The 24,080-nt window shown below is 39.8% G+C and overlaps 2 protein-coding genes across 3 annotated transcripts; both read right to left on the bottom strand.

Moving 5' to 3' along the window:
* Positions 1-3,200: 3,200 nt before the first annotated feature.
* wu:fc50b12 (uncharacterized protein LOC103911624 homolog) lies at positions 3,201-7,272 on the bottom strand. Of its 2 annotated transcripts, none has more exons than XM_042334493.1 (4): positions 7,149-7,272; positions 6,925-6,992; positions 5,817-5,980; positions 3,201-4,063 (listed from the first exon to the last, which is right to left on the bottom strand). In XM_042334493.1, exons 2-4 carry the CDS (start codon positions 6,952-6,954, stop codon positions 3,835-3,837), a joined length of 423 nt encoding a protein of 140 aa, XP_042190427.1. In that variant the 5' UTR covers positions 6,955-6,992; positions 7,149-7,272; the 3' UTR covers positions 3,201-3,834. The 2 variants fall into 2 exon arrangements, with proteins under 2 accessions (XP_042190427.1, XP_042190428.1); XM_042334494.1 differs by having other exon boundaries at positions 6,925-6,988.
* A 1,812-nt stretch (positions 7,273-9,084) lies between these two features.
* On the bottom strand, positions 9,085-23,698 carry wbp4 (WW domain binding protein 4). The gene is given in 11 exon segments (XM_042334316.1): positions 9,085-9,741; positions 9,744-9,853; positions 11,279-11,433; positions 12,231-12,442; positions 12,618-12,693; positions 15,092-15,162; positions 19,199-19,345; positions 19,829-19,955; positions 20,057-20,119; positions 20,764-20,836; positions 23,526-23,698. Coding segments are annotated over 11 exon segments (1,131 nt in total). The 5' UTR covers positions 23,528-23,698; the 3' UTR covers positions 9,085-9,646.
* Between the last annotated feature and the right edge of the window lie 382 nt (positions 23,699-24,080).

The following is a 24,080-nucleotide window of genomic DNA, read 5'->3' as shown; positions in this document are numbered from 1 at the left end:
GTCTTCCTCACTGGACCTCTTCCTGTCCACTGGTACTGTTCCTACGCCATTAAAAACAGTCGTCATCACTTCTATCCTTAAAACACCCTCCCTGGACCCATCTCTACTCTCAAATTACCACCCCATCTCCAACCTCCCTTTCCTCTCCAAGGTCCTGGAACTAGTTGTTGCTTCCTAGTTTTGCTCCTTCCTCTCCCGCCATGCCCTTCACGAACCCCTCCATCGGGTTTCGTGCTGCCCACATCACAGAAAAAACCCTGGTCAAAGTGACAAATGACATTCTGTCCATCTGCAACCAGGGCTCCTTCTGCCTCCTCATCCTCCTTGACCTCTCTGCTGCCTTCAACACTGTCAACCACTCTATCCTCATCCACTGCCTCTCCTCTCACCTCAACCTTCACGGCTCTGTCCTTGACTGGTTCATATCATACCTCTCACACCACCTCCATTTCATCTCCAAAAAAAGTTTTTCCTCCAGCCCCCACACCGTCTTGTGCAGCATTCCTCAGGGCTCTGTCCGTGGTCCCCTTCTCTTCAATATCTATGTGCTCCCTCTTGGTGACATCATCTGCAGACATGGGGTCAACTTCCACATGTATGCGGATGACACCCAACTCTACCTCTCTGCCTCCAACCTTGACTCCAGGACCACTGCTGTCCTGACAGAATGTCTGTCAGACATCAAGTCCTGGATGAGAGCTAATTTTCTTCAGTTGAACATCAACAAGACTGAGGCTCTCCTGATTGGCTCCAGTCAGCGCCTCCACACCGCAGACGCTGACTGCATCACCATCCATGGTTGCACATTCCACCTTGCTAAACCAGTCCGAAACCTTGGGGTCTTGTTTGACCCTCAACTATCCTTTCTATCCCACATCCGTGCCATGAATCGCTCTGCCTTCCCCCACCTCCGCAACATCGCCCGGCTCCGCCACTCTCACTCCGCAGGCTGTCGAATCCCTCATACATGCTTTCATAACATCGAGGCTTGACTATGCAAACTCTTTGCTTGTTGGCCTCCCCAACTCTTCCCTTCATAGGCTGTAGATCAGCCAGATCTCTGCGCACGTGTCCTCTCCCGCACCAGGCTCTGTGACCCTATCACCCCCATCCTCTCCCAACTGGCTTCCCATCATACAGAGGATACAGTTCAAGATCCTGGTCTTCACTTTCGAAGCCCTCCATGGTTTTGCTCTCGCCTACCTCTGAGACCTCCTAACCCCCTACCATCCTGCTCTCTCCCTCTGCTCAGCAGGTTCCGGCCTGCTTCACGTCCCCCGCCTTGCATGTTGCTCTATTGGCGGGTGGGCCTTCTGCCACTCTGCCCCCACCCTCTGGAACTCCATCCCGTAGTCCCTCCGCCTCTCCCCTTCCCTTGCCTCCATCAAGACACATCTCAAGATCCTCTTTAACCATGATCTCCCTGCCCTCCACCTTCCCCAATCTCGACCCCCAGCTCGGGTCCAAAACTCTGTCTGTCCAGGTTTTGGGACGTTCTCCTCAAGTGAAAGGTGGTAATCAAATGTAATTTTTTTGTTGTTGTTGTTGGACAGTCAAGGGTTTGCACCTGAGCTGAGGGTTGGATTTGGGAAGGGTGGTGGCCAAAGGGGTTGGGTATGGGAAGATGACCGAACGGATAATCTAAGAAGAAGGTGTTGAGACAAACCTTGGCAGATATGAGGTGGAGACATTGGGCTAGGTAACAATGAAAACGGGCAAGGAAAGAACCTTGAACGTGGAGCTGAAAGAAAAGGAAGTGGAGAAGAATAGTATACTAATATTCCTTGTATTTGATATAGAGCCTTATCACATCTTTGAGATGTCTCAAAGCACTTCACAGAACATACTGTGTATTTTGTGGGCGAAACGCAGCAGCCAATTGCACACAGTAGTATCCCACAGACAGTTGTGGATTGAGTGACCAAATTATTTTTATTTATTTTGAAGGGATTATTACCCCCGGAAAAGCGATCCGCCTATCGACTAACAACCGGGTTCCTACTTACTGCTAGGTAAACAGAGCCATGTGGAGTAAAGAAACTTGCCTAATGTTTCGCCCTGCCGGTAATCAAACCCAGATCTTCTCGCTTGCGAGGTGAGTGCTCTAACCACTGAGCTACAGGACTCCAGGCGATAAGGCGCTGTATCAAATACAAGGATTACTTATTACTGTTATTAATATAGTGCAAGGTCAGTGTTCTCGCCAGTAATTACCTCTGAAATATTTTGATATGTTTTCATGTTATGGGTGCTATATCAGTTACAACTGGGAAAAAAGTTTTGTTAATTCACACTGGCATTAACACCATCCACTAGGTGGTAGCATACCCTACTAGGGAGGTTTCCTTCAGAACCCAGTGCACACAATCTGTTTTGTTTTGAGGAACACATACTTTGTTGTATAGATTTTGGACCCTCTCTGATGAACTTAGTGATGTAACTATCTTAGACCTTGTTTGAGGATAGGGGCAGCACACCTGTTGGTATTGATAGGGCTACCTAGTGCCACAGTGGCTAATATAGGGAGGGGTGCTGCAGTCCTTCAGATGAAAAGTTAAGCTGCTCTGTGAAGGTTGTAGACATGATGTTTTCATCAGATGATTGACTCTCAGTGGCATGGAACTGGTAACATTCCCTTTAGGTAGTTCCCCAATGATCAACTGGAAGGATTTCCTGTAAGATTAAGAATAACTCAGCTATGTATGTTCATGTATACTCAGCTATTTTGCTTGTATGAATGAATGGTTGTGATCCCTCTAATTATAATATCCCTAATTATTGGTTTAATTTTTCATCTACCTATAGTGTTACCCACTGGTTGATGAGTCCACAAGCACAACTTCATCAATAACTTGCACTTGCTTTTAACATTGGATAAACATCTAAGAACATTTCACAAAGGGAAAAGATGAGGGGGAACTTGAGGGTGTTGACCAAGTAAGAGTAGCTCACTCAATCCTGTGCTCCCGGCTATATTCCAATTGTACAGCAATTAGTAAGCTTTTAGATGCTGTATTTCAAAATCAGTCGGTCTTTAAGTTTTAAGATGTAAATTTATTTTACTTTGCGAGCATAATAATTCAGAAAGATCTCTAAGTAAAAGTAAATGTAGAGAACAAATTGCAGTTATTTGGACCATTGTTGAAAAAATTGAGCTTTGTTAAAAAGAATGCTTTTTCTTTTGCACACCCTAAGACCAATAACAGTAAAAGATCTGAAGGCTTTATTAGAGTTGTACATTAGTACTGCAATGCATTGTGCTACAGAGTGCTAATAACACAGAGGATTGGCACTCTAAACCAGCGGGAAAGCAAGGAACTGAAACCAGAGGGAAAGCAAGAAAGTCACAACTTTCTAAAGGCTGCTCCAGACAAGGGCTAGGACGCAAGTTAGCAGCCTTGGAGAAATGTTGTGCAACACAGAGAAACCTAGGATAATAAGAGGTACAAATGACTCATTTCATCTGATCCTTCCAGATCATCTTTTCGCCAACAAATTATACAGACTAATTAATTAATTTTACCGTATATTCTGTGAAGTGTTTTGAGACGTCTCAAAGATGTGATAAGGCGCTATATTAAATGCAAGGATTATTATTATATTATTATTAGAGATCACTCATACACTCATCTTCCAATTACAGTGTCGAATTATTTCTTAAATGATTCCAGCATTCAAGGAGAAAAGATAATTAAAATATATCATGCAGTGGCAAAGAAACAGACTATCACATCAAATCTGCGGTCTAAAGATACATAATTGTAAGCAATATCTTAAGCCTGCCTACTCCATTTTACATATAATGTGCAACAACATTTGCGTTTATCTCTAAATTTACTTTCGACTGAGCTGATTAATCTTCCGTAGTCCCTCCCTGTTGTTGATGGTCTTGTGCACAGTGATAAGGAATGGAAAGGCTGAGGGCAGCTCCACACGACTGCTCAGTTTTTGATGACCCCAGTGAAGGCAGCGTAGCTTATCTGCTAAGTCCGTGCGACCAGCCCTTTCTAATGCATCCTGAAGCAACTTTGTTTTGTTCGTTTTATTCCACGATCTTTCATACCTAAAGAGTTCACAAGAAAGGAGATTTGTTTTTAAATTGTTTAAAACTCTACCTAATATTTTAGTCAGCAAACAGACTTTTTACAAAATTGCACAGTTCTGGAGATTACATCATAATTTAAATCATCAAATTGCAGTAGTGTGAAATGAAGAAAAGGGCTTTTTTTTTACTGTGCACACTTTTAAATCATCAAATTTAAAAAAGAAGTAATAATAATAAATCGGTCACTTCAATCCATGACTGTTTGTTGGACACTGCTGTGTGCAATTGGCTGCCGCATTTCGCCCACAACATATACAGTCAATTCACTTCATAGTATATTCTGTAATGCACTTTAAGACGTCTCGAAGACATGATATATCAAATGCAAGGATTATTATTATCATGCTGTCAATATTCCAGCTACATTTTTTGATGTATTTATACATATGCCTAACTTGCCCCTCCAGATAACTTGTCACTGAACCCTTTTCCCTTGGAGCAATGACTTATCAGCAGTTTACCGTAAGTGGTTTACATTATAAAAAATGAAATAATTAATTAACTTCACAAGTGGCTTTCAATTATAAAATTCTAAAAACAGCTTGAAGCACAATTTTGGATATCTCACATGAGTCATTCTCTGACTGAAGTGTCACAGCAACCATAGTGGCATTTTGAAGATGTCCCAGCAAATGCACTAAAGTATAGCCGTTAACATGGGTTGGATATCTGATGTTAGATGAGCCACCCTCCATCTAAATATTAACTCAGAGCTACCATTGAGCATGCAAATATTTTTAATGGTGTTTCAATCATTCACTGCATTGCTTAGCATTCTTGGTAAATTAGAACGTTTGTTTTTTCTGGTGTACATTTGCCCAGTTATTTTGATGACCAGTAGCTGTATCTTTGTTGGATCTGATCCTCTTTTACTAAATTGCTATATGCTTTCTGAAACGTGCCTTCTCTACAGATTTGATGTTATGCCCCCATTTGTGAGTCCATATACCAAGCTCATTGCTGGTTGTTAAACATTATGATGCTGTGCAATAGGATGTTTGTTTCTTTTGCATGCATTGTAATCAAAACTACAAGGTTTGTTCAGTGACAGTCTGTTCTTCCCAACATGCAAAATGGAGACTGTCTATCATTTACCATAAATGGCTATTGGAGCTAAGACAATTACATTCAAAATGGACATGGATTAATATTTGAAGATTAGAAATGTTTTGGGAAAAGAGAAAGGAGTGGAGTCCTGTAGCTCAGTGGTTAGAGCACTCGCTTTGCAAGTGAGAGACCTGAGTTCAATTCCAGGCAGAGGGCGAAACCTTGGGCAAGTTTCCTTACTCCACACGCCTAATAATAATCCCTCCAAAAAAAAAAAAAACAATAATTAAATTGGTCATTTTCAATCTACGACTGTTTGTGGGACATTGCTGTGCGCAATTGGCTGCCGCGTTCGCCCACAAATATACAGTCAATTCACTTTACAGTGTGTTCTGTGAAGCGCTTTGGGACGTCCTCCCGACGTGAAAAGCGCTATATCAAATGCAAGGATTATTATTATTATTATTATTAAAGGAATTGGGATTGCAGTAGATAACTCAAAAGGGGCCAGCTTGCACCAGTGTGGTCTTGACAAGCCAAATTATCTCCTTTTTTGCAGTGATTTTTGTGATTCTAAGTAAATACAAAATTTCATATACATTACAGTATTAACCAGTAGTGAAAGAATCAAGACCTACTTGATTATTTTTCTTTTTCTACCTACCAGTTCTCTAACATTTTCTGCGCTTGCATCTTTTTCTGCACAGAGGCTACATGAAAGTGGCCGATCTCTGCCCTGGTGAATCCAAGCTCATAAGCCACAATGGTCCATTCAAAGCTCAGTTCTTTGGCTAGTTCTTGGACTGATTTCCGGTTAATCACTGCATCCTGGGTCAGAAAACACCATTTAATACAACCAAGTATTATTTCTGCCAACAACACCTGCTTCAACTGTTCGTTTTGCCCACAAATATACAGTCAATTCACTTTACAGTATATTCTGTGAAGCGCTTTGAGACGTTTAGAAGATGTGGAAAGCGCTATATCAAATGCAAGGATTATTATTGTATTATTATAATAACTTTGGGTTTTGTATATATATCACAGCATGTCTGCTCCGGAAGATGTTCACGTTATTTGAATTGTATAGAATTTTTTTACCTATGTTAAAGTTGGAAAGTGGCACACAATATTTTATATACTATATTGATTTCTTCTACATCTACTCTAGTGGAAATTGACCATTCATTTAATAGCTGTTTGTGGGTCATTGCTTTGTGTAAATTGGCTGCTGCATTCACCTACAGAATGTAGTCAATACTATATTGTATTTACAGAAAATCCTGTGAAGTGCTTTGAGACGTCCTCCTGACACGAAAAGCACCATATTAAATGCAAGGATTATTATTATTTATTATTATTCAATACATTTTTTATTTTTGTTCCTGAAGCCTGATCTAGTCTTCAATCTTGCACATACTTAGAGGAAGGAAAATAGAACCATTGATATCTATCTCCTTCAAGGCGCATCTCGAAACCCTCCTCTTTGACTGAGCCTTCGGCCACCCTCCCTGCCCTCCGCCCTCTCCAATCCCAACCCCTAGCTTGGGTGCAAATCCATGACTGACCTCCCGATGTGAAAGGCGCTATACAAATGCAATTTTGTGTAGTATTGTATCCATTTTAATATGTTATGCATCCTGAGAATCCTGACTACTAAAGTTCAAAATATAATATTTTTTCCAGCCATTAGTTATTGATTATTTATTGGTAAAACATGCGGAAGGAGCACATGCAAAACTATACCAAAGATAAGAGTCTTGTCTACTTGCCTCCTGAGCTTTGTTAGGCATGGTTATCATGAATAGTGCACGCTTGAATCTTCCCCTTTATACCCTAGCTTCATCAAAAGGAAAAAGAATACGATTTAAAGAATACAACGTAACAATCTTTGTAGAAGATAATCACAGAGATTTTTTTTGGTCAGCCAGGTGTCTAACAGAGATAGTTCGGTTTAAAATAGCCAGAAATAAAATATTAAGATAAGTCAACTTACTCTACTTTGTCCCAATTGCTTTTGCTGAATCACAACACTGCCTTATCAAACACTCATTGTCTCCCAAAAGGGAAAACAAAGTCAGGAGACAGTTTGGTGGATGTATAGAGACCACACGTTGCTATGCTGTAACTAAAACACAATCGTTCTGATTTGTTCTGGACAAATTTTGAGTATGGCTTTGTTAAAAATTAAAAGAATGAGTATGCTTCACAATCCAGTCATCCTTGAACAGATTCCATTGGAGTAGTTAGCATTAAAGTTTTCCATGCAGTATACTTTCTGCACTTACACCTGAAGCAACTCAACTATCAAAAACACATGGGTTAACAGATAGTTAGTGATTATGAGACAATAGATGGATGGCAGTGAATTACATAGAGGATGCTGGCGAGGTGTACATTGGATGTGTATGAAGAACCTTTCACCATACTTTTGGTCATGCTTCCTCATCCCCCTTGGCTCCCACCACTAGCTCGGATACCCAAGCACCACTGTGAATGAGCTTTGCTGTGTGGTCTGGTTTGAAAGACAAACAGCAAAGGTAGGGCAGACTTTCAAAACACCGTCATTTTACTTGCTTTCTAAAGTTCCATTCAGAACAGTGTTAACAAGATCAGTTTTTTTTAAAATCACATGGTAAATGCTGAAGTCCACCTACGTCAACTAATTGAATGTATCAAATTGAATGTCTGTCGAAACTTCAAAGAACAGATAAGTATTGGGAAGTAACCAGTCGAGAAAAAGTCCATAATTATGGAGTCAAATTGCAGTTATATAGTGCCTTTCATATTGGGAAGACATCCCAACAACAACTTGCATTTGTATAGAACCCTTCATGCGGGAGAGAGTCCCGGAGTACTTGAACAATGAGGGGTTTGCACCCCAGCTGTGAGTTTTGATCGGAGAAGGGTGGAGAACAAGGAGTGGAGGAGGTAAGATGACTGAAGGCACGGTTGAAAAGGAAGATCTTGAGACGGGCCTTGAAGAAGGCCAGGAGGGGCGCGAGCGAGGCAGAGGGGCTACGAAATGGAGTTCCAGTGGGTGGAGGTAGAAAGGCTGAAGGTCTGAGCGCTGATAATGGATTGGAAAGGGAGGGGGACATGGAGCGGGCCAGTGCCTGCAGAGTGGATGTAAATGTTAACATCTTCTTTGGTTGAGATATTAAACTGTGGTCCCGTCTGCCTATTCAGACGGATGTTAAAGATCCCAAGACACTATTTGAAAAGAGAAGTTTCTCCTGGTTTCCCGGGCAACAGATAAAACTTGTCATTCACTTCATAGCTGTTTGTGTGACATTGCTGTGCACCATTGGTTGCTTCCGTTCAGCTACAAATACACGATCACTCCACTTCACAGCAGATCCCATGAATCGCTTTGGGGCGTCCTCCGCACATGTAAGGCGCTGTACCAAATACCAGGATTATTATTATGATTCAATATAGCTTATAGTCCTCACCAGAAGCCCTGTGTAAGATTCCATTTTGCCGATCAGGCACCAAAATATTTTAATTTTTGGCCCATCATTCTAACACAGGTTAGAATGTTCGCCTGGGAACCGAGAGACCTGGGTTCGATTCCCGGTAGGGTGAAACCTTGGGCAAGTTTCCTTACTCCACACGCCTGATAATAATCCCTCAAGAAAAAAAAAATTGTTCACTTCAATCCACGTCTGTTTCTGGGACACTGCTATCCGCAATTGGCTGCCATGTTTCACCCACAAATATAGTCAATTCACTTTACAGTATATTCTGTGAAGCGCTTTGAGACGTCTAGAAGACATGAAAAGCGCTATATCAAATGCAAGGATTATTATTGTAACAAATATCTACACTACAGGTTATACTAATTCTGCCTTGATACAGCCTTAGGAATCTCCAGTGCTGCATGTGTATGTAGACTGACAACATGCCAGAATATCATACATGACATATTACACATTTTGAAAGATTTATTTTTGATAGAAGCTGCTATGATGTAAACAGAAGTTTTTGTGCAAAGAATATTTGAAATAGCATTTTGGAAGAACATTCTGCATAGGTGTTTAAATACTAATGCTAGTATTTAAAACTACTTATAAAACACAAGAAACATTATGGAGTTGTAATGGCACACATTAACTCCTAAACATAGTGTAATACATAAAAAAACTAGTGCCTTTTAATAAAACAAATTGCGCATGTCTGAACACCACAGATAATTATAGCAAAACAAAGTAAAAAACCAAGCTTAATAAAAGCCACACCTAAGATGCTTTGCTTTAAGGATCTACAGGTTTCACCAAAAAAACGTACATTTCTAATCTGTGCAAAACAGTGCAATTTTTTTTTAAAAAAGGTACATTTTATTTAGAAGAGAAACATTGCAGCATTTTACAACAAATAAGGCTAATTTACTTCCACAATGAGCTGAAAATCAAGGTCGATTGTAACAAATCAAAACATTATATAGTGTAACACATTTCTGAACACATTTCCTTTAAGTACAAATCTATACTTTTAGTCGTCATTCTCTTTCTGTCTTAGATTTCTGGATTTGGCACTTTCAAGTTTCCTCTTTTTGAATATTGGTGTTCCTCCAGCATCATCTCCAGGGAGGTTATTGCTTTTTCTTTAAACTTTATTTTGGGTTCAGCTTTCACTTCAATTACAGGTGCTGCTGGGTAACAGTGCTCCACAGTTGGTAACTGCAAGTCTATCTGCTCACTGGAGAAAGAGAGAAAGAAAAATGGTTAAATAAACCAGGGCAGTGAAAATTGGTAGAGACTGAATCAAGTTACTTATACACAAGTCCACATAACAGTAGTTGAACATGAATGTTTGGAAACACCAGCAACGTTGTTGCAACTCGCACTCCCATATTGTGGTTAGACGTAGTCTGTTTATTCTGTGAATTAGCGCAGAATAAATTAGCACAAACTGGCTGCCGCGTTTCGCCTACAAATATACAGTCAATTCAATTCTTCTGTGAAGCGCTTTGAGACGTCTAGAAGATGTGATAAAAGCTATATCAAATGCAAGGATTATTATTATTACATTAAATAGGGAAACTTCCTTTAAAATTAAAGGATAACCTTCCAGCAGTTTGGTCACCCACAAATTGGGCATTTGAAGGTTGTATGCTCCACACTGTTGCATTCTGTAGTAGTATAACCAATGACCGTGGAGGAGGTGACTATTTCGGAAGGTTTAGTACCTTTCAGATTTCTCTGCCAAGGGCATTTAAAACCCATGTATACAGGAATCTAATTAGCCCTAAAACACACCTTGTTTTATGCACAAGAGGTGGTCAGATAACCATTTTGCAGATTGCCACCCATACAACAAAATTATAAAAAATAATGCATAAGAGTAGGCCATTTGGCTCACGTTTACCTCTACCCGTGAATCACAAACAGCATTTTACTTTCAGACACAATGTTTCCATCTTCCTCCTTTCCCACTAAACTTTATCCCAATGTTTCTTGACTTCATTCTCTCACTCCTGGTACAATTTCTGCCCAACTAGACTTCAGATGCTCGGCAACGGAACAAGAGAAAGCAAAAGTTTTTTTTTTAACATGACGAGGCAGAAGAATATGAGCACCATTAATATCCACATCAAGAATCTCCGAGGAGGTGAACTGGCCTTTTGTGGGACATTTGAAGGAACAGATCATATGAATTTATAATAAGAATAATCCTTGCATTTGATATAGAGCTTTTCACGACTTCTAGACCCCTCAAAGCGCTTCACAGAATATATTGTAAAGTGAATTGACTGTATAGTTGTGGGCACAATGGGCAGCCAATTGCGCACAGCAGTATCCCACAAACAGTCGTGGATTGAAGTGACCAATTCATTATTTTGTTTTTCTTGAGGGATTATTATCAGGGTGTGGTTTAAGGAAACTTGCCCAAGGTTTCGCCCTGCTGGGAATCGAACCCAGGTCTCTCAATTGTGAGGCGAGTCCTCTAACCGCTGAGCTACAGGACTCCACATTTAATCATGTTCAAGAATTTTAAAGAAGCCACATCTCAGATTTTCCATCCATCGACAATTGGGCCTAATCCAGCTGTATGTTATTCCAGTGGAAAGATATTTGCCCTGAAAATAAAAATTAAACTGAAAACAATAATTTAATTACTCACGATTCTTGCTCTTTTACGGTTTCCCATTCACCATATGGATTTACTTTCTTGAATTTTTCTGTTTCTGGCTGAGATTGATCTTCTATTGGATCGCTTTCTACTTCAGATTCTTCAGTAGTTTTTGAGTCACTGCTATCTCCTGCATCATCGTTTTCCTATAACATGAACCATTAATTTGTTACAATTTTTCTACAGGCAAAAGCACTGCTTGTATAATTGAGGTCAGTTCAAATTTTATTCTTCCAGGCATCCTGAGAATGACAATGAGATCTTAACATTATACTGCCTTTCATATTAACTGAATTGACACAAATTGTTTTTTTTTCCAGCGGGAAAGATTGATTTAGCAATTAAGATTAATTCAGCAATATAAAGGTCATCTCAAATTTAGGTGACATGGGATTACTAATTGCAGAGGATACATCAGTGTATATTGTAATAGAATATTCTGTTATTGAAAATAAAAACTGATTTATAAACCAAAACTCATTCAAATTGCTGTCAAAACATTACTATGTATAATTTAATTTGCAAAAAGTGAAATAATAATCAGACTAAATTAAAAATGAATTTGTATTAACTACTCATTTAAAACAAGAATAGCACTGCCATTTTATTCTCAATGTACTGTCAAGAAAAATCACACTTTATATAGCATCTTATATCAAAATGTCTCAAAGAGTTTCACAGGTAATTACTGTCAGATACATTGACTGTATTGAAGGCGAAACCTTCCAGAATATAATTTCAATTGACCTCAATTAAGCAAGAAAATGGGTCCATTATTTCATAACTGGATGATTAAAGTCATTAATTGTCTGGCAACAGGGGGACAACTGGTGATAGTCACATGAGCTGCAGCTGTGCAAGATCAGTAAGTAGCACATCACTTTCCTTTTACTTTCTTGAATGTGAAAGAACATTTTGGAGATGCTAGAGATGCAATACTCACAGAACGGACAACGTTTGAGTTCTGGAGTGTTTCTGTATCCTCTGTGTCTGCAGAGGGTTCTTCATCTCCCTTTGCCTGAGCTCTTTCCGTGGCTGGAGGTACCTCGGATTCTGATTTTGTCAGTGCCTCCTCAGATTTCGTCGCATTCTCACCAGATGCACCTGTACTTTCAGTGGTTGAGATGAAGTCATCTGGCTTTTCCCATCTTGATTCTGAAAGTATAATGCAATTAAATGGCAGTTGAGTAAAATAATACACTATTTCCTATGATGAGTGCAACATTAAAATCAAACAAATTGTACCATATAAAAATTCAACAAAATTAAAAATGGTAATGTGAAATCTGTAAGCATTGGTACTTAGACAACTTAAAGACAAAATCCCTACCTCTTGTCATGACATTGTAATAATAGGTTCTGCCCTCGGGACTAACTCCTTCCACCCATGGAGAGGCCGTTAGGTCCTGACAAGGATATAATAACAGAACACAGTGAGGTAAACTACATTTAACAAAATATTGAGAAAGCTATGGAAAAGTGTAAAACAAAATTATACAAATTTGTGGAAGTTTCCCCCCCACCACCACCCCCCCACCACCCTTTTCATTCGGATATAATGAATTCTAGTCAAAAGAATGTGAAAACTAAACTTTTTGAATATTAGCCCACTATATTTCTAGTTCCTACATGGTTACCACTATTATCTTTGTCAGATTTCTACAGATTTCTTCTGCAAATACCAGAAACGGAAAAGAGTAGCACACAAAGAGATGATCTACAGAGGGAAATAAATTGAAACACAAACTACCCTTGCTGCTATGAAGACTGTTTCACTTCTGTCTCAAAGAACACCAAAGCAAGTGTCAGCAATGAAGCCAGATTTGACAGCTTATCTACAGCTTTTCCATTTGTTTTTCAAGATATTCAATAAGATGATATACTGTTTTGCTCACAGTAATAAGGGCAGTTTAGGTAACTGAAAGGTTAACCAAATTCATGGAATGGTGTTAAATATTAAACCAGTTACTACATTTAATTACCTTGAAAGTTCCAAGTGCATTGCATTCCTGTTTAATTACTAAGATAACTGCAGCGAAACTTTGATAACTCGTCGCCCAAAAGGAAATAGCTCAAATAACTACTTATCAGAGTTGACTAGTTATCCAAATTACAGTATCTCAAAAGTAGAAAGTACTTGAAATGCAGGATATTGAGTATCTCATTATGTGGCGTTGACGAGTTATCAGAGTTTCACTGTATCTCTAGAATAATGGGCAACGGTGAGTTATTGTCTGACAGAGAGAACCAGACAAAAAAAAGCTTGTTTTGAAAAGAATGCAGCTCTAGCAAGTTACAATATTTTATTTACTTTGTAGATTTTGACAAATGCAGCGATTTCAAAACTTTACATGAACACATTTTCCTTTTTTGTGACTGAGTGACATTTCAAGCTTATTAGGGCTCATTCATGGATGTGCAATTAGGGTATTTTCACTCACAATATAGCAGGCATGAGGAATTCCTCCTCATCACACTTTTGGTTTGGTTCAGACCGGTGTTTGACACTCATGGAAATTCATCACAATACAAAATTACATTTGTATAGCGCCTTTCATGTTGGGACGTCCCAAGGCACTGGACAGTCAGGGATTTGGTATCCAAACCGTGCAGAGTTCCATATATGCATGCCACCTAGGCATGGAAATTTCCCTTCGTCTGGAATAGTCTCCCTCCCAAAGGGATGCATCCTGTTTACTGAGCTCTGGAAGGTATTAAGTACGGGTTGTGCAATAGGGGGTACTGCTGGAGCTAAAACTGCAGTTTCCTACCATTACATTTCAAAAGTATGTTAAATTAGATTACCTCACCACCTACTATGAATAATATATATATATATGGAAGGTTAGTTTTATTAAACTGCTTTTGAATATTATCAGGCCTAACCATATAAAAAACATGCCAGTATTACAACTTGAACCTACCAACTGCTTTACATCAATTAAAATAGACCAAGACTATTGTTTTACTGGTGCTGCACTACATGAGGAAACATTAAATTCTACTTGAACAGTCTGACTAATATTTCCGAATAAGCTTTCATTTTACAGATAATGTATCATGGTGGCATTTGGACAATCTTGGATTGGTAGTAAAAAAATAACCACATTAATATTTTGATTTTCAAAGTAAGATGTCCATAATTATGGTTTCATAATGATGATTTTCAAACTTGCCAGAGATTTTAGCTGCACCCTCTTGTTTTTCAAACTTTATGCAAAAACTCTCATTTTCCTTGGACACAATACAGGCAAACAAACATTAGCCTTTTCACTAATTTGGACAGATAAATTATTCACCACTCTGTCAATTATATGAATGAAAGACCCTATTCCTTGGAAGATATGATCAGTTAAATCCTATGCTAACCTAAGTTACAAACCTACAAAATTACATTTTGCAACCTATCTAGGATTGAATTAATTCAATTCTTGCTAAAGTATTAGTAAAAGAACACAAGTGGTTTAAAATGCTTCCATGTTAAAAAAAAGCCAATTGTGGAGATCATGTGGGTCAATGTAAAACAGATTTTTTGGAAAGCATATGTACTTTAACTCTTAATAATTATTTGCAGTTTGCCAACTTAAAACAATGCTAAATACCCCACACAAGCACAGGATAATGTTGCTGGATGGAAAATACAGTTTCAAAGCAATGGTTGATGCAAAATACTAATGGTCCAAATATATAAGAGGCCGTTGTAGAATTCATAGAGAAACCTATGTTTTAAAGATTTGTTTTGTTGTTCAGGGATTTTTTTTTGACCTGAACAATGTGGTAGGCAAATGCAAACCAACAATGTACCTGTTGTGCAACTTCACTCTGCACAAAGTTTGAGCTCCCTTGGAAGCCTTCAGGCTTTTCCCATTGTGATTCTGTACAATGAAGAAACAGTTGCCTATAAGTCTCTCACTAGTACTGAACCCTTGAACATCATCTGCATATTACAAGTCCCATTTCCAAACAGGATCCAAAACAGCACTGCCTTTGAAAAAAAAATCTATAAACCTATCCACAACAGTATGTAGCAGCAATTAAGTTTTCTAATTGACTAATTTATATGTAGAGTTAATATTTTTATCAATCACAAAATCTTATCAATGAGTTAAGCTTGTTAACACATGTTAACCACTGTTAAGCACCCTGAGACGCTAGCTCGTGTGAAAGATATATGTAAATGCAAGTTGTTGTTGATGTATCCGAAAAGTTTCCAAGATGCACTTAATTCTTTACAATTTATTGTTGCCACAGTACTACAGGAAGTAATACGGAGCAGAAATAGAAATCCTTTTATGTCTGAAAACATTGAAACAAGTTTGCAGCAGTACAATATTGAAATACACACAGAAGTCACAAGAAATCTACTTAAAATGTATTTATTTAAAAAAGTTATACCATTCAATCAAATTATGTATTGACTGGACTCAACGTTTGGACCATCACTAATAGTTTGGGAGTACCACTCCTCTTTGCCCACTATGACTGCCTGAGTCCAATTTATGAGCACTATCACTTCACGTGAAGCACCAGATTTTACTGTGGTACTTCATTTGCTACAGAGATTATATTGAAAATATACAATTTTATACCCAATATACTATGGTTTGCTGGAAGAATTAAACTTTATATCTAGTAACAGTTGTACATAAATTGTGCATTCCAAGTCAAAACGTTTGGTGAACTCCAGGTGGAGTTTAACAGCAAGACAGAAAGGGCAGAGAAACCCAAGCTCCATACATTTAATTTTCCATGTGGAATTGCCGGAGGCCTGAAACTAGGTTGGGTGTCTTCTAGCTTTACCAGGAATATTAAGCAAGAGAAGAACTTAAAAAATAGGGGGTCAGGTAAAAGTTTGCTGCCAAGTGATTATAATACTTCAAACCTTGGAGAAAAAAAATCAAGTACTATGGTTAATCATAAAACTAATAATCCTTGCATTTGATATAACACCTTATCATGTTGTTGAGAAGTCTCAAAGCGCTTCACAGAAAATATTGTAAAGTGGATTGATTGTGTATTTTGTTATTGTAGTTCTCAAACAACACGACAGTTGGAATGCTTGTTGGAACTACAACAAATTAAAAGGATCAGCCCTACATGCAGGTTGATTGTCTCCTAAAGTACGCAAAATCTAAATGTATTTATTCTCTATATTCATTTAGAAATACCAACAGTACAACATTGTGGCTAATTCCTCATCTAATGGTAATTATCAATGCATAAAATAGTTCTTTGCAAGATAAATATGGACAATCATGCTTAGTAAAACTGATGTGATTACTCCACATGACTGTTTTACAGACACCTCTTGCTGATGTTAGCCCATTATGTGACTATCATTTAAATAAAATGGATTTGACCTGATCTATCAGTTGATCCGATCAACAATGTTAACAAGAAAGGATTGCATAATCCATTTAATTAATGTGTTTCTTATACATTAAATATGATGAACGAAAGTAAATATTGGTGACCATACACTGACCACGAAAATAAATTGTTTGATTGGACTAGATTCATAAATGTAAGGGTTCAGAAAATGAGTAACTTGAGATAACATTTCATAATCTTAAAGGAAACACATATGAAGACTGAACAAGATTAAAATACCAGAATAGTGTTAAGCATCAGAAAAACAATTCGACTTTACAAGAGTCTTTTATGACTTCAATACAATGACGTTCTCTAACATTCAAACTTTGAATGAGCTTACTTATAATCTTTCAGTAATGAGAAAGAAATGAGAACCATTGCACAATAAGCACTGTGCTGCTAGGACTGCCCTACCCGTGAAGGCCTTGGTTTGCACTGTTTGTCGGGTCCAAATTTCTATATCTGGTTGATGAGTCAGACACCCTGGTCAAACATCAAAATGGTCTTGGACTGCTGGGGAAAATGCTTGCATGTCCCCACGCTACTAGGTTTTAAATGGATTATCATAGACAAATCTCTGCCCTTTTAAAATCTACACTTTTCTGGACATTAATGGCAAGTTATTTCACTTTCCACAAAGTGTAGCAACTTTGATGATGGTGCTGATAAAAGAAAAAACAAATATTGTCAAAGAGGCTAGATTTAGAAGCAGCAGAATATTACCACAAAATCTGCCCCATTTCTCGTGCTTAAGAGTAGTCCGAAGATCTGCTCCTAAATAACTTCACCTGCAAGATTTATGAGATTTCCACACAGGATTAATTGGTACACATGCACTGATACTCGGAAAATATGCAGGCACATTTTGTATTCATGGTGATGTAGAAAAACTAAATTAAATGAGAACATTTGCACTGTTTCTGCTTTCACACAGATGAGTGGGAAAGCAGAAAGCAGAAAATCTGTTTTCCCGCAGATCAGTGACTTATTAATGGTTTTATGCCATTGGGGTCTATTGTGAGCTCAGCAATTTTACTCCAGCAGATTCTTGTACAGAGAGAACAAATTTATTTAGATAAAAATAAAATCAATAAAAAACTCAGGACATCAAAAATTACAACATTGAGTCATACAAAAAAAGACACAAAGAGCACAAGGACTGCAAGATCATTTGTATCAACAGCAGCAATAGCCTTTTTACTAACTATATTTCAGGTTATTCTAGTTAAGAGGTTTAAAGACAAATTTGTGACAGGTACACATTTACATCAGTTCAGCTTGAATTATAATAATAATAATCCTTGCATTTGATATAGCGCTTTGCACGTCGGGAGGACGTCCCAAAGCGCTTCACAGAACACACTGTAAAGTGAATTGACTGTATATTTGTGGGCGAACGCGGCAGCCAATTGCGCACAGCAATGTCCCACAAACAGTCATGGATTGAAAATGACCAATTTATTATTGTTTTTGGTTTTGGAGGGATTATTATTAGGCTCTGTGTGGAGTAAGGAAACTTGCCCAAGGTTTCGCCCTCTGCCTGGAATTGAACTCAGGTCTCTCACTTACAAAGCGAGTGCTCTAACCACTGAGCTACAGGACTCCACAATTCTATTTAGAAGCAAGTTTCTGCTGAAGCAGAAATTATTGGGGGGATGTCATTCTTAACTATTGTGTAATGGGGCACAGATTTGCCATTTCAGTTATGTCCCTGAAAGATGTACTGAGAAGAGGCAAGCACTTTCCATCTATGAGTCTCTTCTCTAGCTTGTTGCTTAGGTCAGATAGGATAGACTGCATGAACAACAACAAAATTACATTTGTATAGCGCCTTTCACATTGGGAGGATGTCCCAAGGCGCTGGACAATCAGTGTTTTGGACCCGAGCTGCGGGTCGGGATCAGGGAGGGTGGAAGGCAAGGGGGTGAGGGGGGAAGGAGGGTGACCGAAGGCACGGTCAAAGAGACTTGAGGTCTTGAGACAGGTCTTGAAAGAAGGGGAGGGACTGTGGGATGGAGTTCCAGTAACAGAAGGTAAAAGGTACAAACACAAAAGCTAAATTTAAGTTCTTCCATTCATGTTCAAATCAGTAGTGTCCCAAATAAATAGGAAAAAAAACAAAAGCAAAGATAATTGTTTTCAAATCTACATTTTACCCAATAGCAGAGAAAGAATTGTTTGATAATAATAATCCTTGCATTTGATATAGCCCCTAATCACTTTATCTCAAAACGCTTCACAGAATATTACTGCAAAGCGTATATATTTTGTATATTTTGTGTATAATTTGTGGGCGAAATGCAGCAGCCAATTGCGTACAGCAATGTCCCTCAAACAGTTGTGGATTGAAGTAACCAATTTATTTTTTATTTATTTTGATAGGGATTTCTAACTGATAGTGGTCAGTTACAGCACTCCAAATATTACTGTGCTAAACTGTATCTACTGCTTACAATGTATTCCAACTTTAAGCAACGTTTTGGTTTTCTGGAAGCAAACAGAGCTTTTTAAAAACAAACAAGAACTAAGGTGTCCTACCTCCAGTTATATTGTTGTAGTAATAGCTATATCCTTCAGGTGAGACTCCCTCCACCCAATCATTTGCTCTTTTCTTCTTCATACCACGTTTTGCTTCCAAGTTCTTTTCCGTCTGCTGGCTCTCAATTGTACTGGAAGATGAAGTAGCTGAGAGAATAACACAATATAATTAAATTTTAGAATTGGAAAATTACTAAAACTCAAGAGTTATTAAATGTAATATTCATTAAAAAGCTTTTAAAATGTGCTCCAATGATTAACAATCTTTTCCAAAATGAGCTAACTATTGTACTACACAAAAGTTACTCCACAGAAAATCAGACAATTTATTTCACACTTGCCTATTTCATTCCAGAAAGAATTAGGTGTCAACTTGAACCTAAGAGTGTACATTCCTTTCCAGAGAATGCAAAATTCCCATTCACATCTACAAGGTATATATTGGACTCAACTTCGGATAGTCTTAAGTACAGTGATGGATTTCTGCATGTGTCTGACCTCCCAAAAATAAATTCCTACCATTTACCACATAATTACTGCTTTTTTCTTTAACAATTTTGACAGCTTTTAAAATCATGAGACATTTTGCTGTCATCAAAAGAATAATGTAAATTATGTGATCAATCCTACATGAAACACTTTCTCCAAGTTGCTTCAGATCTTCCTGATAAGCTTTCATTGCTGCAGCTTCCATTGCAGCAAATTCCTTTGACGCTCTTTCTTCCTCCTTTGCTTTTTCCATGCTTTTCTTCTTAATCTGGAAACATAAATTCAATTCTGCTTTTCAGCCTTACACAACAGAGAACACTTTCTCAAAATAAACAGAAATCATCTCTATAAAACTGTGTAAAAGGGCACCTCGTCAATTCTCCTCGTCACATTTTCTTTGTGGTTCTTTCCTCTTTCATGAAACTCAACACTCTGGAAGAAATATTTCCAAAAAATAAGTCAAAACAATATGAAAAAATATCTTTAAAAAAACTTGGAATAAAGCTCCAAATTTTGTTTCAACAGAATACATGGATGCAGGTTACTGGCAGTTAACACATAAATAATTAAAACAGAAAACATTCTGATTGGTAAAGTTACTGTAAATCAGCAACAGAAAAATGAGATCAAAATGTATTTACACAAGTTCAGCTGACAATACAAAGGCGGAACTGAAGTTTAAAAAATTATTATAAATTAGGTATGCTTACAGTCATAGCATTTTCAAACAAAGTTATAACCCATATATTTCAGAGTTTCTACAATAAGCTTCTACTATAAACTATTCGTAACTACTAATTATAAAATCAGAAATATGCAGATTCCAATTCCATCAATTTTTAAATGCATTACTTTATTATAGTTTTAACACTTGGTTTCATATTGTTTATCATTAATATATTAACATTAAGAATGCACATGTATTATTTATGCATAAATAACACATCAGTTTTAATTGTTATGGCATTTTCCTTCTAGATTTACATATAAACAATTCAACTATTAAATTTCCTGCTAACTCCTCCAATTCAAGGAGTTAAAGCTGTTACGAGCAATAAAAAAGACAGGTAACATACAGGTTTGTTATCCGCTATCCAGCATTTGCAGTAATCACAGAATTTCTTTGGTTGGGACTTCCAGTAGTCAGCCCTGCAGAATTCAAAGTAACATAGTGAGAGATTTTGAAATTCTTGTCAAGAAATAAGGATAGAGTAAGACTAATATTTTAGAGTTAACTTTAAAAGAAATGCGCAAATCACTTACAAGTTTATTAAACATTTCTATGCCCTTTGAAACCAACCCAAACAAGGGCAGGTGAACCCATATTCCCTGGCCTGTGGAAAACAGTACTTTTCATCTATTAAACGTACAAATGAACTTTCTACTTTTTTTCTGCTCTCTTATCATCGAGTAAAATTGGAAAAGAGCAAGTCTAGCAATACAGTATTAACATAAGTAACTATTGTAATTTAAGCTACGCAAGCTGAGCAAGTTTTAAGATATTCCAATTAGCTTACAATGGTATCAATGCCGGGCTGTGACATACTTGTCCAACTATCTTTTTAACTTTTAATGAGAAGTAAAGGTACCTGGGGAGAGATTTATTTTTTAACAGAAGCTATTTCACTTCACTCAGGTATGTGCCATTTACAAATTGGTTGCTGAGTTTGCCTACCAATCACTCAGTCTCTACAGTAAATCATGTGAAGAGCTTGGAGTCCTCCAGCCATGAAAGAAAATAAACCTGGATGGTCAACAACAGAAGAGTAATAATAATAATCTTTGCATTTGATATAGTGCCTAATCATGTCTTCAAGATGTCTTAAAGTGCTATTTGTGAGTATTGGATGGGAGGTGTAATGGGAGAATTGCGCAAGGAGTGAACTTGATGGGGTTTTGAGGTGTTTTCCTGCTCTTCTATGGTTCAATTTATGTATTAGATTTTCAATTTTGAATCCTAAATTTGTTGTAGTATTTGTTTTCCCAAACAGCATATATTTATAAAAAATCCTCCACTAAGCTAAAGTAAGTAGGCTCTGATGTTTACAGAAAAACATCAGACATTGTATCTTATCTAGTAAATGCAGTCAGGGAGTTACCACCAAAAAGAGCAAGCCTCAATCTAATCCAAACTGCGTACATATGTTGATGGTTTTATCTAAAGAAACAGTTTTAACCAAAAGTACAGAGCAAAGAGCATCTTTCAGATGACATGTTAAGCCAAGGTCCCAGGAAATCTGCTTGTTAAGGTGGAGGTTAAAGAACCCAATAATAATAATAATCATTCCATTCGATATACGCCTTAAAACGTCTTCGAGATGTCTCAAAGCGCTTCACAGAATAATAATAATGATAATAATAATCCTTGCATTTGATATAGCACCTTATCACGTCATTGAGATGTCTCAAAGCTCTTCACAGAACACACTGCAAAATGAATTGACTGTACATTTTGTGGGCGAAATGCAGCAGCCGATATTCAAAAAGAGAAAGACATTTTTCCCAGTTTCTAACCAATAATCCCACAGATATAGAAATGATCATTCACTGGATGCTGTTTGTGGGACACTGCTATCCACCTAAAATATTTGATGCATCGAAGAAGGCTGTGCAATGGGAAAGTTACCCGATCAGGGTTTGGAATACAGTACAACGTATTTTAGATTGAATACCTACAAATATACAGCCGCTAAGACAAATACAAGGACTGTCTGTTTGTTATTACCTTCGTTGCCCAACTCTTCCCCCACACCGAGCTCTGCGAGCCCATTCCACGCCAGCCCACAAAACACAGTATATTCTGTGAAGCGCTTTGAGACGTCTCGAAAAGGCGTACGACATCCAATGCGAGGATTATTATGATGATTATCATCCTCACCCAACTCCACCGGCTGCCTATCCCTCAGTCAATCATCTTCCAGATCCTTGTTTTCACCTCCAGCTGCACTTTCCTCCTTTCCCCTCTTCAATCCTCCTCACCACGTCAACTCTGGTCCCCTCGGCCGCTCAGCTCCATCGGCAGTGAACGAGCTTTCAGTTACTTTGCTCCTGTTCACTGGAGCTCCACTGACATCCCTCACCTCCACCCCCCCCCCCACCTCCTCACTACCCCTCACGCCCCCACCTCCTCCTCACCCCCCCACCTCCTCACTACCCCTCACTCCCCCACCACCTCCTCACCCCCCCACCTCCTCACCCCCCCACCTCCTCACCACCCCTCACTCCCCCACCTCCTCAACCCCCCTCACTCCCCCACCTCCTCACCACCCCTCACTCCCCCACCACCTCCTCACTACCCCTCACTCCCCCACCACCTCCTCACCCCCCCTCACCCCCCCACCTCCTCACCACCCCTCACTCCCCCACCTCCTACCCCTTTTACTTAACCCCTCACTCCCCCACCCCCCCTCACTTAACCCCTTCATTCCCCATCTCCCACCTCCCCCCCTCACTTAACCCCTCACCCCCCGCCCCCATCTCCCACCCCCCCTCACTTAACCCCTCGCTCCCCCACCCCCCTTCACCCCCCACCCCCACCCTCTCCCTCTCTCTCCAAACCCGGGCTCCGGGCTATTCCCAGCCCAGGCCAGACCCGAGGCCCGAAGGCCCCTGACACCGACCCCCGGGCCTGAGACAGCGCCCCCCAGCCACAGCCGTGCGGCCCCCCTGCCGGCCCCCAGCGCCACAGCAGCTTCGACACCGCACCGCACCGAACCGCACCGAACAGAGCACCAGATAACAAAACCGGGTCACTGTTCAGCGGCGGCGGCGGCGGCTGCGCCACGAGATGGCGGCGCCCCGGGCCCGCCCGCCCGCCCCGCCGCTCAGAGCGACTTACATGGCGCTCGGAGAGCCCTCCGCTCAGCTCCGCTCCGCTCCGCTCAGCCGTCCCTCTCTCGACCCGCTGCGTCTCCCGCCCCCGCTGACCGCCGGCCGCTCGATCACACGTAAACACGATACAATCTCTCCCCCCCCCCCCCACCCCACCACCCGCCCTCCGCGGGTCAGCGACCGAGCCTCGCCGGACCTGCGCCCGCTGCTCGCCGCCGCCGCCGACAGCGCCCCCTGAAGGCCGCTCGGCAGTAGTGGCAGCGCCCAGCGCACTTGCAGCGCCGAGGGTCCCAGCGCCCGACCTCGTCACCGCCCCCACCTCGTCAGCGCAGCGACCGACCGACCGACCGACCGGGTGGTGATGTGACTGCTGCACAGGTGGCGCACGCAGCGGGGTCTCCTGCTGAGGGGGTTAGGGTTCAGCCCTCAGGCCTCAGGCCCCGGGCCTCGGGCTGTGGCTGTCCCAGGAATGACATTTGTGGAGAGAGGGAAAACGAGGGCCGTTACCACCACAAACCCCATACAGTGGAGTCCTGTAGCTCAGTGGTTAGAGCACTCGCTT

This window comes from Callorhinchus milii, unplaced genomic scaffold, assembly GCF_018977255.1.
Source record: "Callorhinchus milii isolate IMCB2004 unplaced genomic scaffold, IMCB_Cmil_1.0 Scaffold4, whole genome shotgun sequence".
NCBI lineage: Eukaryota > Metazoa > Chordata > Chondrichthyes > Chimaeriformes > Callorhinchidae > Callorhinchus > Callorhinchus milii.
This window is presented reverse-complemented; position numbering and strand designations above follow the sequence as displayed.

Bases quoted from the DNA above. Each gene is read 5' to 3' on its own strand.
- wu:fc50b12 (XM_042334493.1), bottom strand. From the start codon at position 6,954: ATGATAACCATGCCTAACAAAGCTCAGGAG. The intron at 5,981-6,924 runs GCAAGTAGACAA...TTTCTGACCCAG, and splicing joins TGCCTAACAAAGCTCAGGAG to GATGCAGTGATTAACCGGAA. The intron at 4,064-5,816 runs GTAGGTAGAAAA...TGAACTCTTTAG, and splicing joins CAGAAAATGTTAGAGAACTG to GTATGAAAGATCGTGGAATA.